Source organism: Mangifera indica, chromosome 8 (genome assembly GCF_011075055.1).
Source record: "Mangifera indica cultivar Alphonso chromosome 8, CATAS_Mindica_2.1, whole genome shotgun sequence".
NCBI lineage: Eukaryota > Viridiplantae > Streptophyta > Magnoliopsida > Sapindales > Anacardiaceae > Mangifera > Mangifera indica.
The window spans coordinates 7,299,683-7,316,457 of NC_058144.1; the positions used below are offsets into that span (position 1 = coordinate 7,299,683).

General features: G+C 33.9%; 1 protein-coding gene and 1 pseudogene across 1 annotated transcript; one reads left to right on the forward strand and one right to left on the reverse strand.

The window, feature by feature from the left end:
* On the reverse strand, positions 1 to 13,333 carry LOC123223634 (annotated as a pseudogene).
* Positions 13,334 to 14,581: 1,248 nt separating this feature from the next.
* On the forward strand, positions 14,582 to 16,196 carry LOC123223161. The gene has a single exon (XM_044646258.1). The coding sequence runs from the start codon at positions 14,676 to 14,678 to the stop codon at positions 16,011 to 16,013; it is 1,338 nt and encodes a 445-aa protein (XP_044502193.1). The 5' UTR covers positions 14,582 to 14,675; the 3' UTR covers positions 16,014 to 16,196.
* The last annotated feature ends 579 nt before the right edge of the window (positions 16,197 to 16,775 follow it).

Sequence of the window (16,775 nt, forward strand, 5' to 3'; positions counted from 1 at the left end):
ATCAGAAATTTCGTCAAACATGGATTACCTGAATCGGCTATGCATGGCTGCCTCCGCCGCAGTGGTTCACGGCCACACTGATCAAGGTTTCAAAATGAAGCCTGGCCTTACGTCTCTTCATCACATGAAGAGAAGGTTAGTTTCTGCCAGCGACTCTTCAGATCTCCGTCCACTTTCCGGTATGATCGGATCTGACATCTCGGGAGTTGTTGGTAGTCGTGAATCGCAACACGACGAGTCTCTCCGGAAAGTCATGTACTTCAACTGCTGGGGCCAGGGTTGATGGATGAAGGTTGAGTAAACGTTAAAGTATTTGAAGTAAACGCTTGCCAAGGATGTATAGTCAACTTGCTGGACGAGTTTAAGAGAAGACTAGAGAGAGCTTGACTCGGAGTTAGTTACTGAGTGGGAACAGTTGAAGTCCTTGTTGAGATGTTAGAAGATTACATATGTAATTGAATTGAAAGGGTTGATAAAAATTATGTGTAATTATATCTGACTATCAAATTATAACGATGTCAGATTTTTATCTCTTGCATTTCTCTTTTCAGTTTACAATCCTTTGTCATTGAATTGACAGCATAATGGAGAAACCAAAATAAAAATTAAAGAAAAAACTTACTATTTAATTTGTCAACAAGCCCATGATTAAGAGAAGTATGTGAGGAAACTTTAGAAACTCATGTTATCAATTATACCTGTTTACCCAATAATAATACTGATATGCATCCAATCCAATGCATTCCGGTGGCCAGTTGCAACACAGAATACAAGAAGAAACCGAGAAAAAGAAAGATATACCAACCCTCCTACCAAATATATTTCAGTAGTTGATAGTTGTAAAACGGTTAAATAAAAGAGAAAAAAAGTGCATAATTTACAACAAACATTGAAACTTTATAGACAAGAAAAAAAATGAAAGCTACAAAATAGGACCGAAAACAGCTTGCATTCGACACACAATTCTGCAGAACTCAAGGGGGCACAAGAGGAATTTGATCATGCAGGTAAAGAAAGCTCCTCTGGTTTGCAAGTCTGCCATGAAGAAACCTGATGTGCTTCCTGGGCAGCCATGAAAGGCAAAGAGACTTCACGGATCATCAAGTCACCGCAGACGGGACATTCACTGGCTACTGCATCATCTAAATGTGATCGGAGCTGCCCATCAATCCAATAGATTGAATTAGTGAATTTCATTCATTAATAGCACAAAGAGATCAGTAGTAATCCTGCGGGCCTAATAAGGTGATTTGTCAGCTGTGGGGTGGAACTCATCACAAAGCCATAAATATCAAGATAATGCAACGTAGAGCAATCAAATAATTTCATCTCCAAGTGGTTCAACTTTTCACATTTAACATTACGTGTTTGCTAAGTTACAAACCAGAGGAAAAAAAAAAAAAACTACCTTTTCTGTTGAGGTCATGCTAGTAATGGAATCCTCAGTTGAAACGCCATTTGAATCCTTCCTGGATTCGCTGCCCAGTAGAGTTAACTGCTTCTGCAAATCCAGTATATACTCCGCCTGCATAAAGATCATATTTATTCTCAATGTATGAGCATTATCAAATTGAGAACTTTAAGATATATATATTTTTTATTTTAACTAACAAAAATACATTGAAATTATTAGCTCAAAACGACACTACCTCCATTTGGAACTATTAATTGATAATTTCTTTTTAAGTTGAAATGTTACCACAACTGTTAATAAGGCTAAAGAGCATAAAGAATTAAAAAATTAAAAAAGCAAGGATGTTCCAGCCAGAGCACTTCCACTTTGCAATCTATAGTAAAATTAAAATCTATAATAAAAAAGAGTTACCACCATTACTTACTTGAGTTTCATTGGTGGAATGTGTTACGTGTGCAATTAGGCAGTATGCATGGAAGACACGTCTACATGGAAACACATAGAAAGGAGCCATTGGTTCTACTGACATGTAACCTCGAGCCATTTGGTAATCTCCACCCATGGTCAAGATGTTATGCCTACAAATCTGAGGACTTAGAGGATTAAGACATCATAATCTAGATCTTGCCTCTTGGCATGAACACAGAAAGAACAATAAATTTCCAAAAAAGAAAGCAATAAGAGTTTCATTTACTACATTGAAAAAACAAAAGTGAAAAATTAGGAGTCAAATTAATAGGGAAGAAAAAGATAGATTCACAGTAAAAAGGCAAAATCAGACAGGCTAATTTCAATTTGATCAGCTGACAATGCATAGAAAGAACAATTAAATTCCAATGAGAAGCAAAATAGTTCATTTATAATATTGGAAAAACACAGACGAAACTTATTAGAACTCAAATTAATAGGGATGTGAATCATAGCTCCATAGTTAAACAAAAAGATCAAACAGGCTAAATTTGAAACTCCAATAGTTTAAGGAAACTAAATGGAGCAATCTCAAAGGTGAACATAACAAGCATAATATTTATTTAGATCCATTTGAACCCTGATAAAAGCAAATGTTTTAACCCGAAGAGGAAGCAGAGCATTTTTACTAAGCAAATCAAATGGGAACAAAATATCAGGATGGTGAAAACCCTGCAATCCTCGTCACAATCAATCACAGCATATCTTTGGGCAAGAGCACTGATATCATTTCTAATGTTGTCAGCTCCATGTGTTGCATCATTCATCTCCTGTTTGAGCTGTTCAATTTGCTTGTCGTAGTCCTCTAGTGATGAGCAAATTGCTTCCTACATAAACATAAGAATGTTAATATACACAATTTAACGGAGGGGAAAACTTTAAAATAAAATTTTAAAACTGATTTCCTTGATAAAGTGAATAAATTTGATTCCAATTCATGCTAGCATTAAAATCTGTATACATATACAATGAAACCAGTAATCGCACAGCCAGCAGAGCCACAGATCTAAAAGTTGTTCAAAAGTTTGAATAATTTGTACAACAGTAAGACTTAATTAATGAAAAAGCTCCATAAATTTCCTCCTGCTTATTGACTTAGTTTTGTATCATTTATAGTCTCCTATTGTTTATTTTCTAAAAGATTTCTGAGCATGAAAAGAATACCAATAAGAGTGTCTGGTATTTGCATACTTACAATAATTACAAGATTACTGAACAGTAAAAGAAAATCCAAAATAATACGATCCTACTTTGAAGTCAACAATCAAGGCAAAGTCTGGAAAGAATGGTAATATGTCCTCGATCTTTAAAAGACCGTCAGTTTCCTTGAGAAATGCTATTGCCTTCTGTATATTCTCCCTTTTGGCTCCCTCTTCCTGTTCAACCACATGCTTCGCGACCATCAGCCAAAGTTTCTTTCTCAATTCTTCATCATCTTCAACCTTTTCAGCTTCAGCCATTGCGAGCTCAGGGTCAACCTTGTAAATCAAAATAAGTGTAAGACTTCTATAGCAGAAAATTTTGAATAGTTTTTCCAAAGATCCACTTCGAAAAAGCTCTTGTATAGTTGAAGTAGATTAATTCTAACACCAATGAATTTGATATTTTTAAAATTTTAAATTGTATAATTGTCAAACATATTTTAGGTATTCACCACAAAAATGACCCAAACAACCACAGGGAAACTGCCCCGAGAAGTTCCTGGGGAATTTTTTTCCCAGTTCATCCCCCACTCCCTTCCTATCCTCAATGGTGAGAAATTAAAAGACAGAGAGAAGCCTTCAAAGCATAAAAACTGAAATTAACAGATGGGCAAAATTTCCTGAATATCTATCTGGAACTGGATGTATATGATTTGAAAAAGTCAAATGGCTGTGTGGTTTTAAATGAAAATTCCTACATTGATTACATGAGATACAAGCAAATGATACATGCTATAAAATAGCCAATATAAAACAACTACCAGCAAACTGAAGTCTATGAATACAAACAAAACATAGTGGAACAAGAGAAACATTAGAATAAAAATTGTCACCTGTAGAGCAGGTGCAACTGCTTCTTCATGCATAGACATCATGCTGTATATATGAACACAGGCATGCGTTCGCTTTTCCTTCAGGCAAAGGTGCAGGGCATACATAGGATCATAGAAGAACTCTGGTCCATTTTCTCATCCTTTTCCAAATTGGCATTGTAGGAAACGCAAAAGGGCCTGTCATCTTCCTAATTGTAATAAGGCAATTTAATATTTGGTCCATGATAAATTAAAGAATTTAAAACCCCACCAAACACAAACAAAATATATGTTACATAGCACTGCATCATTATAAAGCTCAGGTCAAGATAAAATGACTTCTAGAGTAATGATTATGAAAACACTTATGCACTCATGTCACATAAAAAAACCAAATATATTTGGGAAGTCCTCGTTGAAACAATCAAATTACTTCTGGATGTTCTAATAGTTAAGCATTCAAAACCATGGTATAGTACACAAGTTGTCATGTTTCATATTGCATCCATGACAAACAATTGACTGACCGTTGGAAAGAAATTCAGAATAAATATATCATGCATAGTATTCTACAAAGAGAGAAGGATCCACCAAAAAAGTACAGAAAGAGAGAATCCAAAATACTAAAAGTAAGCATCTTAACCTGCTTGACATACAAAGCAGCAAGTTGTGAACCCCGGGATCCTCATTTTGCATTTGATGGATGCAGAACTCTAGATATTTAATGACTTCATGGGTTTCATTCCTGCAATTTTATATCAGTTGCAAAAAAATAATTAAAAAGATAAAACAAGAAGAAATTCCTAATATGTAGCTTTCTGCCTGACAGTGCAAGAATAGTAACTTGAAAACAGATAATTTTATTACATTCAAAAGATGTATGATTTAGATAGATAGTTCAAAGAGGATCATTTTTGTGATAAAAGTGTAGCTTGCAGGATTCTGGCCAATTGCCGGATCTCTTAACTACAGTTTAAGAGTATTAATCAATAAAATTGTGTATATTATTAATTAATACTCTTAACCTATATGTTAAGTGGTATAATGATTCTTAAAATTAAATAATAATAATATAATGATATAATGATATAATGATATATCTATAATTTATGATTTCTATACTATATATACAAGTAAATGTATAAATCATGTCTATAGAACAATATTAAATGTGGAATGGAACCGAAATCAATTAAGTGTTAAAAAAGGTCCCTAGTCCTACACTCTTATTTATGTTATGAAACATATAAACTTTTCTTTTTTTTTAAATCTTTAAAGAAAACATTTAACCATGAATGGAACGTTATACGAGACATTGACATATAACTGATTAACCACACAAAAATAAAATAAAGATTACCTTGCATGAGGTTCGCTTGAATAGCGCATCATAGCAGGAATCAGTTTCCTTGGGTTTAGGTTGGTAGTGGTCATCCATGACTCCACAGTTTCATATGCATCAAGCATAATAAGATCTGGAGCAAACTCGTACTGCAGGTTAAGCAAATTATGATTAATCACCTTCCAAGAATAAAAGACTAAAAATAATAGGTTGCAATGAATGGCCAACCGATAGGTCAGCTGATTATACTATAAGGATGAAGATAAATAAGATGATATGAAGATGGTGGATGAAACTGAATGGCAACCAGCATGCCGAATGCAATGGGTAAAAGGTTCTATATTTCAAACTGCAGAGCTTGATTTGTACCTGGAGATCTATTGGAACATCAGTTTTCTAAGCACTTCCAAAGCATTCTTTGCTTCCCCTTGCTGAAGGAAACATATATATATATATATATATATATATATATGTACACACACACACACACACACACACATAAAAGAAAAATAAAAAGAAAATGCAAAGCACCAGGATATAACAACGAACTACAATTTCATACTGCCCTTTTGAACTAGCAAAATATACCAGTTCTTCAACTCTACCATAGCTACACGAAATTACCCAAATAAAAAACAAATTTTGATTACTCTTTAATCGACAAAAGAAATAAAGTACACTGCCACGCATAGGATTGCAATATAAATCTCTCGGAATATGCAATAGAAGGTGATAATACTGAAAGTGGTTAGAAAATGAATAAAACTCAAATTGACATATATTGCAAATTGTTGGATGCATTAATAAAGCGAAAACTCACAAAATTCATGTGTTAAAATAAGCAAAATTGGATCTATTTTGTTAGGTCAGAAACCAGTTACAGATACTTAGAATTGGAAAATGTCCAGAGATTCATTTGAAAAGTTCCTAAAATGCGAACTGTCAGCATTGTGGTCCAGAGGCAAACAATATATGGTGAACACTATCATACTACAGCATAATTACCTTTCTAGAAGTTTCACTGTGGTTGCCTCATCCAATACATCCTTGCAGTCACTAAGGAAGGCACGAAACTCTTCAATAATTGATTGGTATTCTGAATTACGATTCTCCAAAGCAGTGCCATCTTCTAAGAGTAGCCAATTTATCTAAAAGATTCAAATATAAACCAAACATTAATGTAATTGACATATTTACCATTGCCTTATAGCTTCAGCAAAAAAATGCATAAATTTGTCAGATAATAGAATACATATGCAGCCAACAAAAAGTATTGGGACATGCGTAGTTCCCTGTTTCCAGCAAAACTCTTTGAGCCGTTTGGTTATGGGTTTTAAAAATTATCTTGATTACCTATCTTTTATTCCTTTGTTTAGTTTATCAGTAATAAAATATTACAATAATCTTCTATTATCTATACTGATATGACAGATAATATAGGTGGTAACACATTCATCTTAGGTATTTAAAAATTACCAAGGTAATCTTGATTTTATTATAATTATATTAGTATTTATTAATTTTTTAAGACAAAAATAAATTTATTTTTAATTAATATGACAAATAATATGAAAAATATTTAAAAATAATTATATTCAAGGGCATTTAAGTAAAAAAAATTAATAGTAATATTTTATTACCTTTAACCAAACACAATAATTATTTATACCTATCAAATTTTATCAAATATAGTAATCATTTATACTCAATAATCTTTTAAGTAATTTATCATCAAGATAATCTTTCTATTTTAATAATAAAACATTATCCGAACCAAACGCCTTTATCATAAAAAATACTTGTTCATTCTTGTGGTCAGAATAAAATTTTTCAGATAACTGTTTCTGATCTCACAATAGTATTAAAAAAAAAAATGATACTCAACAGTAGAATGACATTTAAAAGAAGATTTAATACTTATGCTCCATTATTTTCCTCACCACACCCCACCCCTCTTCATTTAAGTTATTCAGGGGAGTTTACTTCATCTTTGCATGATAGTAAGAAAAAAGGGGGAATAAAGAAGACGCAGAAAAACATTCAACAAGAGGTAGCAGGTTATTCATCCGAGAGCTATGAATGCACAAAAGCAAAAACCTTCTCCAAGTACAATTCAGTTGCCCATGTGGCAATAATTGTTATTTGGCATTTGTCATCTTTTGCAAGATTATCAAGCTTCCGTAATAAGAAAGTTCTCAAAGCATCCTGCAAGCAAGCAAAGTACTGCTCAAGTTTGTAATTGTATGTGTCAGTACTCAAAAAAAAAGTTTAGTCAAAGTTCCCAAATGTATAATTCAATTCCAATTCTTTAGGAGGCCAAAAGCAATGCATGACATGTACACTAGGAATTCAAATAAAACATAAGCACAGATCTACTCTTTCTTGAATCAAGATCTACATGAACTATTTTGAGTTTTATATACTTGTGAAAATTACTCTAAATTCAAGAGTAAATTCTGCATCTATATTCCAATAATGCTATTAGTGAGCAATGAAAAAAATATGTAAACTAAGTCAAGGATGTTAATAGACTAAATTTTATTATGTATTTATTTAATTTCTGATAAGAATAAAGATAATGTAATAAAGGACCTAACAAAGATCATACAATGGCAGGCTGACACCATTTCCAAATCCTACTCTAACTTCAATCCAGAAATGGCATGAGTATAAGCCAAAACTAACAAACAAATGGGCTCAAGACAGAAGAGGCATAGACAATTAGTTGTAGAAAAGCTGAGATAATGCATAATGGATAGAAGTCAACTTGATATATTTGTACTACATATTCAAAAGGTTAAAAACAGGACTGCAACTGTAATTACCTGTTCGCTTACGCTAATAAACTTCAGAGTGATCTCCTCAAAGGATAGGATATAGTTGATCTGCAAAACACATTCCCATTAGTTACATGGTTATGCTCTTGTCTTGATAGAAAAACGAAACCAACTTTCTTTTTGTCTGAAATTACCCTGAATTTGTACTCACATGCATACACAATCACAAAAACACACTTGTCAACAAATAATGGCTCTGAGTTTTAAAGGTATCTGATAGGTACCTGAGTAAGTTCCAGCAGCAGCTCCCCTTGAAAGCTGGTGAATCCCAATATGTGTGATGAAATTCCAGATCAACGCACACTATTTCCCTGCAATAAGAACCTGCTCTTATATGGGATATTCTGTAACAGGTTTGATTATTCCATTCACCTCAACTCATTTCAACATTCCAAATCAGATACATAAGTGAATACAAGCACACATCAACAAAAGCTTCATTCCATTATCATAATTCCAAAAGTTACATGTGTATACATTTTGATCACTGAATCATTGAATATAGAGGCTTCAAAAGATTACAGTTGCACAGTAATCGTTTTTCAGAAGAATTTCAGATACACTGTTATATAACAAAATAACCTACAAAAAGACTCCTAGGCACTTCGAGAGGCCCTTTCTCCCTCCTAACCTGCGCTATCTTTCTTTCTTACTTTTTCTCCGTCCCTTCAGTCTGTCTTTTCTCCCTTTTGTTGCTCCCAGCTACCAACTCTCTCACAAAGGTGTCCTGCTCCTTCACTGTGATTGGCTGCACTGATTCCTGTAAACTTGCTCCCTGCTTGAGTTCCACATTATCAATTGTACTCATTTCTTTAGCTCCCTCTTTGTTGTTTATTTGGGCCTTCTTTTTACGTGGAATGTAAACCCGAGACCTAACAGTATCATTGCAAAATTAATAGTTAGTAGTTATTCATGGGTAATGTAATTTCTTATAATTATAGATAAACTTCAAAAACAACTGAAAAGGTAAAAGATGCCACTTTATTATAAGCAGAAGATAACTCCACTCTGTAACATGATCAGACCTCCTTGGAAAAAGCTTCAAGCAGTAGCCTGATCTGTTAAAAAAACAGTCCAACAGTTTACCTAAAGACATCTGAGCATTTGATGGAATACAGACAGATGAAGCAGTGATAAGAGTGCCCGGGGAAGCATATTGTTCTCCATTAGAGACTAACACCAATAATCAACAACATATTTGCAGATAAGGGGCAAAGGAAGAAAAATTTCATGCTCTATGATAATCAAGTCTTAGTGGGAGAGAATATACAAAAGTCACACAAAATCATATAAGATGTGATTCAATAGGCCAAATCATAGGTTAAGATCATACACCACCAACGGGGTCATGCGGTTATGCATTTGCACATTTGAGTGCCCCCTCTGGTACAACTCAAACCATATGTGATTCTGGCAGATCCCAGGCATTTATTTCTCAAATGGAGATGATCAGGAGTTTGGAACTTCTTTAAGAATCATAACTGTGTCAAAAGATTCTTAAACCTCTATGTCTTAAAAACATACGACCATATCCCAAAATGTTTCAGGGTGATTTCAGCAATATCAACAACATCCATAAGAAATCTAACAAGGATAACAGAAAAAACAGGAATGCTAAAAGGTACATAAGAACTAATACACAGACATAATAAAGCAAGAAATAGGGGTCTCACTTTTGTGTAGAAAGAAGCCGCTCTGAGAAAATCCTTTGTGGTGAATGCAGCTTCAGCCTGCGGCATATATTACTCTAGTTATTCACTTTCAACATAATACAATTTATCTACACAGAAGTACATGGTATAAGGTGAAAATTAATATAATATTGTGAAAAAGAAGCAATATTAATGTCTCAAAATAGCCATTCAGTTTGTGACAATGCAGCCAATTAGAGTATTAGACATACCTGAACCAAGTATACTCGGTCCCTTTGGAGTGGGTCACGACAGTTTGCCAAAGCTCCAGCATACTCATTCATATCCAAATAAACCTTCAACATATCTTGCCCTTCATCATTGACAGAAACCTAGAATATGTCTCATACCCCCCAACGACAGTAAACAAATCAATAAGATGAGAAATAAGCATTAAAATCAGGGAAGATGAAGTTCTCACAGAAGCAAACCTGAAAGATAGAGTTTTGGTCATATGCATAGAAAATTCCTGCAGCTGCATCACTACATAATCCAATGATACCCTTTCACATTGACTCAGATGTTTGGTCAAACTGAAGTTCCTCCATGATTTGCTCACTGATTCTATTTGCAACCTACATAAATTTAAAGAGCACAGCATGCAAGTTAAAAGTTGTTAATTTAAAACTGGGAACCTGAATTACAAAGGACATCTTACATAAACTCTAAACACTAACAAGCATTAACTAAAAGGGGGCCAACGAAGTTTAGGTGCCTCACTCTCAAAACCAACTATGGTCTTAACCAAAACCCATAAACAAAGGATATAATCAAAGTTAAAGGTACACAGTTGGCATTCACTGCAACACACCTTAACCTTATTCCCAAGAAGCAGCAGGAAATGAAATTCAGACAATGCCATCGAACTGGGTTTAACTGCTTCAGTACCTTCAGACAATTTTGAGTAGTTCAAAAGAGCCTTGTTCTCCACAAAATTTTCGTCACCATTTGGAGAACTACCCAAATATTTCAAACAAATTAAGTTAGAAAAGATTTCATGATAGACATGAATAACCGGTACATTATATTCACCAAGAACATATAATAAATTATATTTTAAAAAGAGACCAAAAGATATCGCAACATTGAATTTCAACAAAAAAAATCAACATAATTTTTTGTTCCATCGACAAGCAGGAAGAAAAGGTCAAGAATGGCATCCTTTACCTATGCTGTTCTCCAAAGTTTAAGCCACCATGATAGATACCTGCTCCAGAAAGCCATGCAAAATGCACAGCTCTTCTTTGCTTGATAAAAAAATGCAACTCACTGAAGGGGAAGACCAAAATAACAGGGAAAACCTTGCACTCAGAAAGATTATAAATAGCCATTACCAAAGCAGAAATGATTAATCATATAAAAAGAGGATAAAAGGTTTACATAATAAATTATTTTTCAACCTCCAAATCGTTTGTGTTCATTTAGTAAATAACTAAAGTATCAGAAAAAGTTAACATGAAGAAAAGCACTTGCCTGTTTGGTATTTCGCCTGGAAGTTCCATGAAATGCACAACACATTCTAAGCAGCTAGCAAATACAGTCTAGGCATGCAATAAATCAGTAAGCATGTTGAGTGATTCAAATCCAGTGATCCAGAGCTAAAAGATAATAGAGCAAAACTTACATCGAGTGATCCAAATCCAGCGAAAGAATAAAGCTATGTTGGAGTAACAGCCATCACATAATATCTGGTACCACTGCTTAAGCTAGCTGTTTCCATCTGTAGACAAGAATAAGATAAAGATGGTGACACATTAACTATGGATGTAAATATATTAACGTTATGCAAGAACAACATCATAGTTTCAGTTTCTAGAAGAAATAAAATTAGGTGAAATTTTAATTTCCTGATTGTTATTACAGTGTTAATCAACAGGTGTTTCTTCTTAATATTATAAATTTCTTAAAAAATGAATAATCAAGAGGGCCTGCATAAATTAACACAACAAGATTAAACACTTTCAACTAATCTATACTAGCAGATGAGATCATCTGAAGAAACCAGAGGCCAATGGACAATTCAAATGGATACATGACACACATGCTTGGAGAATAGACAAAAACATATCACATTTTACAATAAGACCTTTTAAAGAAGAATTACAGTTGCTGCCTTGGTATCTAAACGTGTAATTTGGAAATCTATGCTAGTGCAATGAAGGCTGAGGAAGAAGAACCAAGCAGCAATTCAGAGGTCATTTCAGAAAATTAAATAACAAGAAACGAGACAGAATACCTGCAAGGCCATAATAGCTTCTGGAAGCTCAGTTAACTCAAATAGAAATTTTATATACTTTTCTCTCATGTCCTTCTCATCCACAGCCACCTCATGAAGTTGAACATTTTCTGTACCAAGAATGATTTCCTTCGTAGAAGCTGAATATTGAAGAAATTAAACACATTAACAAGACCAAATATGATACACAAACCTTAAGTCAAAATAAATAAATAACAATTTTTCAAAAGATTACTGAATTACCTTCAGTTATCTGTTGCCTGTTCCAGGCAACAGCATTTACAGTAAGACCTTTCAATTAGTTTAAAGTACGAGGCTTGCTCCACTTTGCATGAGTGTAGAAAGTTGCAGCTCCACCACTAAAAAGGATAGTGGCAATACAGTGACTGCCTCCAGCATCTACAAAAACTCTGTGGATAGATTGCTCCCCAGGTCGGCCAACAGAAAGATCAATATCTATATTCAAATGTACAAGAAGAAATCAGACAAGTTGTCATCTTATGCAAGCACAATCAGTTCAAGTCCAGCAAATTCTAAGAGTTGGCAAATTGAACTCGATAGAAACTCAAAGCCACATTAAATTTAAATTAGCTCGAACCTAACTGAAACATTGATAGTTGCGTCTGTACCAAACTACCCTTTTAGTTGATCACGCTTCGAACTGTTCTTAATTTAATCAAATTAAGTACTCCCAAAAACTCAAAATTTTCATTGTATTTTTTCCATATTAACAGATGAGTAAAGATCAAGCTCAGAATTAGAGTGCCAAACACATGATCAGCATTCAGCACGGTTCACATTCGGAAGAGGATTTTACACTTAAAAACTCTATTGAACGCACTGCAATGTCACATCAGGAAATTATAGTAGCTCTCATTCATTTTTTACCATATGAACTTACATAAATCGGTCTTCTATCACTACATAAACTACTTCAAATTTTGCAAAAAGGAATTCCAATTAACACACAGTTCGACTGCGAAATCGGAGGTAGAAATTAGAAAAAGAAAATAGGTAAAAGTAGATACCATAAGATTCACCGGCTCCGAAATTGTATCTAATGAGCCATCCTTTACTAGTTCCCAATACAATCACATCGCAACCAGCTGACATACATGTAATGTCACCTTGCCCCTTGGCCGCGTATCTTTCAAGAACATCCACCGAGAAAACTTGCCTCATATGATCCATATTCAATTCGCCTATCAAATTTAGATAACAAAACAGTCGAAATTCAAAATGCAATCATAGTCACAGCTGCACTTGCACAGAAAAATAAATACTTTAGCCCGACTGGTGATCAACCGGGAAAATTTGCCAAAACAGTTATTTTACAAAGGTTTATTGAATTTTCTAGTAAACTGCCAAAACGGTAGTCGTTTAACTTCATCCACGAAACGCACCGTTCATTATATGATCTTTTAATAAAGAGGCCAAAAGAAATGTTGCCAGCCAAGATTTGTTGCAAAGCCAAGTAACACCGGTTAAATATTAAAAATTAAAAATTTGTTAATTAATAAAAATAATTAGTTTAAAAGATAAAATTATTATTTAATTAATAATATATTAAAAATAATAAAATATTATTTTTTATTAGATTTTAAAAACTAATAATTTTTTTATAAAATTAAATTTAAAAAAATTAAAATTTTCCGTTATTAGATTTATATTTTTTAGCAAGTTTTCTTCAACTCTCTCTCTCTCTCTCTCTCTCTCTCTCTTAGGTGACCTTATCTCTCTCCAGCGATAATAAAATATTATTTATTTTTGTATTTAATTTAAAAAATTAATAATTTTTTTATAATTAAATTTTAACAAATCACATTTTTTTAAATTAAATTTCTATTTCCTGAGAATTTTCTCCCATCTTGTCTCCCTCTAATAGAGGTTCGAATTTTTAATAGTTATTAAGTATCCATTTGGGTTTACAACAAATCTTGGTGGAAACATTCTTTTTTGCCTAATTAAAAATTTAAAATAGTAATGCATCCGCTTACTTCTGAAAGTATCAACAAATCTTGGTAATTTTTTTTACCACAAATTTTGAATATAATAATAGTGCTAGTTAGTGGCCTGGGTAAGAATATGCTATGGTGTTGTGCTGTCTACCAATTCCATTTATTTGTTTCTTTAATAGGGGGTTATCAAATGAAAATTATTACTGGAGCTTATTAATGCTAATTTAATTTTTTCATCATATTTATTATTAAATTTAATTTTAAATTCACAGGATATATTTTTTAGAGGTTTTTTTTTTGAATATAACAATTGCACAAAATCATTTTTGTTGAATAATTGATTTCTTCTTTTTATTGTTTTGATTATGGGCTGGGTCTGAAGGCTGAAGCCCATATCAACCTGTACAAGGCTCCCTACACGGACCCCATCCCTTAATAACAACACGCCTACCGATTTTAGGCCAAAAGTATTTTCACCATCTAACCATTAAATGAAATCGGAGCGTCTACAAGAGCCGTTTGGCAATAAACGGCCAAGATTTTATTAATACCCTAACGTCAACTTCTCCCAACGGTCATATAATTGTTACATTCAAATATTATCTGCTAAAAAGATTTCTCTCATGTTCTCTTCCCTTACCTCAAGAAGCCTTCACTAATTCTTTCTATAATAGAAGAAACTGATTCTTAAATTTGTTTGAATTAGCGCACAAAAATGAGTGTTCTTCAATACCCAGACACGCTTGATGGGCAAGAGCTTCATATATGGAACAATGCGGCCTTTGACAATGGAGAATCTGAAGACTCCAAAGCAATTAAGGGTTCTTGGTCTAATTTGCAATCAGTATACGTGAATCAGTCTCTTGAGTCGGATTTTAGCAAAGAGAATCTGAGTCCTGGTTTGGCGAAATCTCCTGTTTCTTCGTCTCTTAAATCATTCGGGCTCTTTAAGCCTCTTCAAATGAATACTTCTATCAAAAACTCGCAAACGAAGCCAGTGAAGACCGTTTCTAAAATGATGGGATCAAAGAATGGAGTTGAAGAACAAGAAGAAGAAGAGGAAAAGCGCGATGAGAAAAAGATTGATATGGAAATTGAGGAGATTGAAAAGGAGATCAGTCGCTTATCATCAAGACTCCACGTTCTTCGGCTTGAAAAGATTGAGTTAAAATCGAAGGCTATTGAAAAGCGTGGAAGAATCGTGCCTGCAAAATTCATGGAGAAGCAACAGGGTTTCAAGAATCTAGAGACAATGAAAAAGAGTGATGAAGACTTACTTTCAAGCGCCAAATCAAAGTTTAATCGAAGAGGAGTCAGTTTAGGGCCGGCTGAGATTTTCTCTGCAGCTAAATCAAGACAATCTTTGGGCAAGCCAAATATTATCACTCCTGTTCAATCAACACAGAGTCGCCGCAAATCTTGTTTCTGGAAGTTGCAAGAGATCGATGAATTAAGGGTGACAAAAGAGAGAGGAAAGAGCTCAAGTCTTAGCCCAAAATCGCGCAAAACGGCAGCGGCCAAGATTCTGCCTCCAAAACAAGCTATGTCAACTTTAGGGTCTAAAAAGAATGTGAAGAGAGACAGTGGAATGCTTTCGCTTATTCAGCCTAAGGAGCTTTTCAGAGATGGAGAAAAATCAGCTGCAAGTAAGAAGCCAATGAAACCTGGAAGAATAGTTGCTAGCCGTTACAATCAGATAACAAATGATTCTCGTAAAAGGTCATTAGAGAATGATAAAGAAGAAGAGAGTAATGGGTGTGATAAGCGGTACCTTTCGCGTAGAGAGAAGAAGAAATGGGAAATTCCTAGTGAGGTGGTGGTTTATAAGGGATCGTCTCCTCCATCCATTTCGAAAATAGGTGATGAATTGCCAAAGATCAAAACCATTCAATGTGTTGATCAGAGTTCAAGGGATTCTGGGGCAGCCAAAAGAGTGGCTGAATTGGCTGGGAGGAAATCTTACTTTTTTGCTGCTAATGAGGAAGAGACAGAGGAGGAGGGTTCTGTTTGTCAGACTTTGAGTTTTGATGAAAATGGCTTTGAGGAATTTTAACATTCTTTTTGTAAGATTAGTTTCAACCATGATTGTTAGCCATAACTATTGTTATGGTATTGGGATGGTTTTCTTTTGCTTTCTGTGAAGTGGGGTATAATTTTCTTCTTTTATTAAGCCTCAGTAGCTCTGTTATGCAATAATGTGATAATGACAAGCTTTGCTCTTGCTTTCTGATGATAATTACATTACTTTGATATAAGTTTACTTTTTGGATCCTTTAAGTTCTTATTTTGAACTAGTGATTCTGTAATGTTAGGCTGCATTTGATTGTTACATCTTATTTTGTTCAAATTCTGCGTTCACGAAACAGTTTCTCGGAGAAGCATGTGATGTCTCTGTTATGCTCGAACAGGATGAGCATTTTTCTCTTCATCTCTATAGTTAAGTTTGCATTACATAGTTGTAGAACCATAAACTCGAAAACTTATTAGGCAAACAAGAAACCAACTGTCAATCAAGCAATTCAATTTATTTATACGAGGCAGGCCCTAACTTGCATTTTTAAATCAAATAAATTATGCTTTTAGCCTTTTCTCATCTTCCATGCGTTTTGTTGGTAGATTTCAACACAATGAACAGAAAATATCATATTATAATTAATTGTACAGTATTCATTTTATTAGACTTAATTTTTGTCTTACTCTTATGATCTAGTAATCAACTTGCATGATGTTTACCAATTTAAGATCCTAAATTACATGGTAGGGTTATACCGTTTTAGTGTTAAATCATAATTGATTGCCAAATCTCACATGCCTT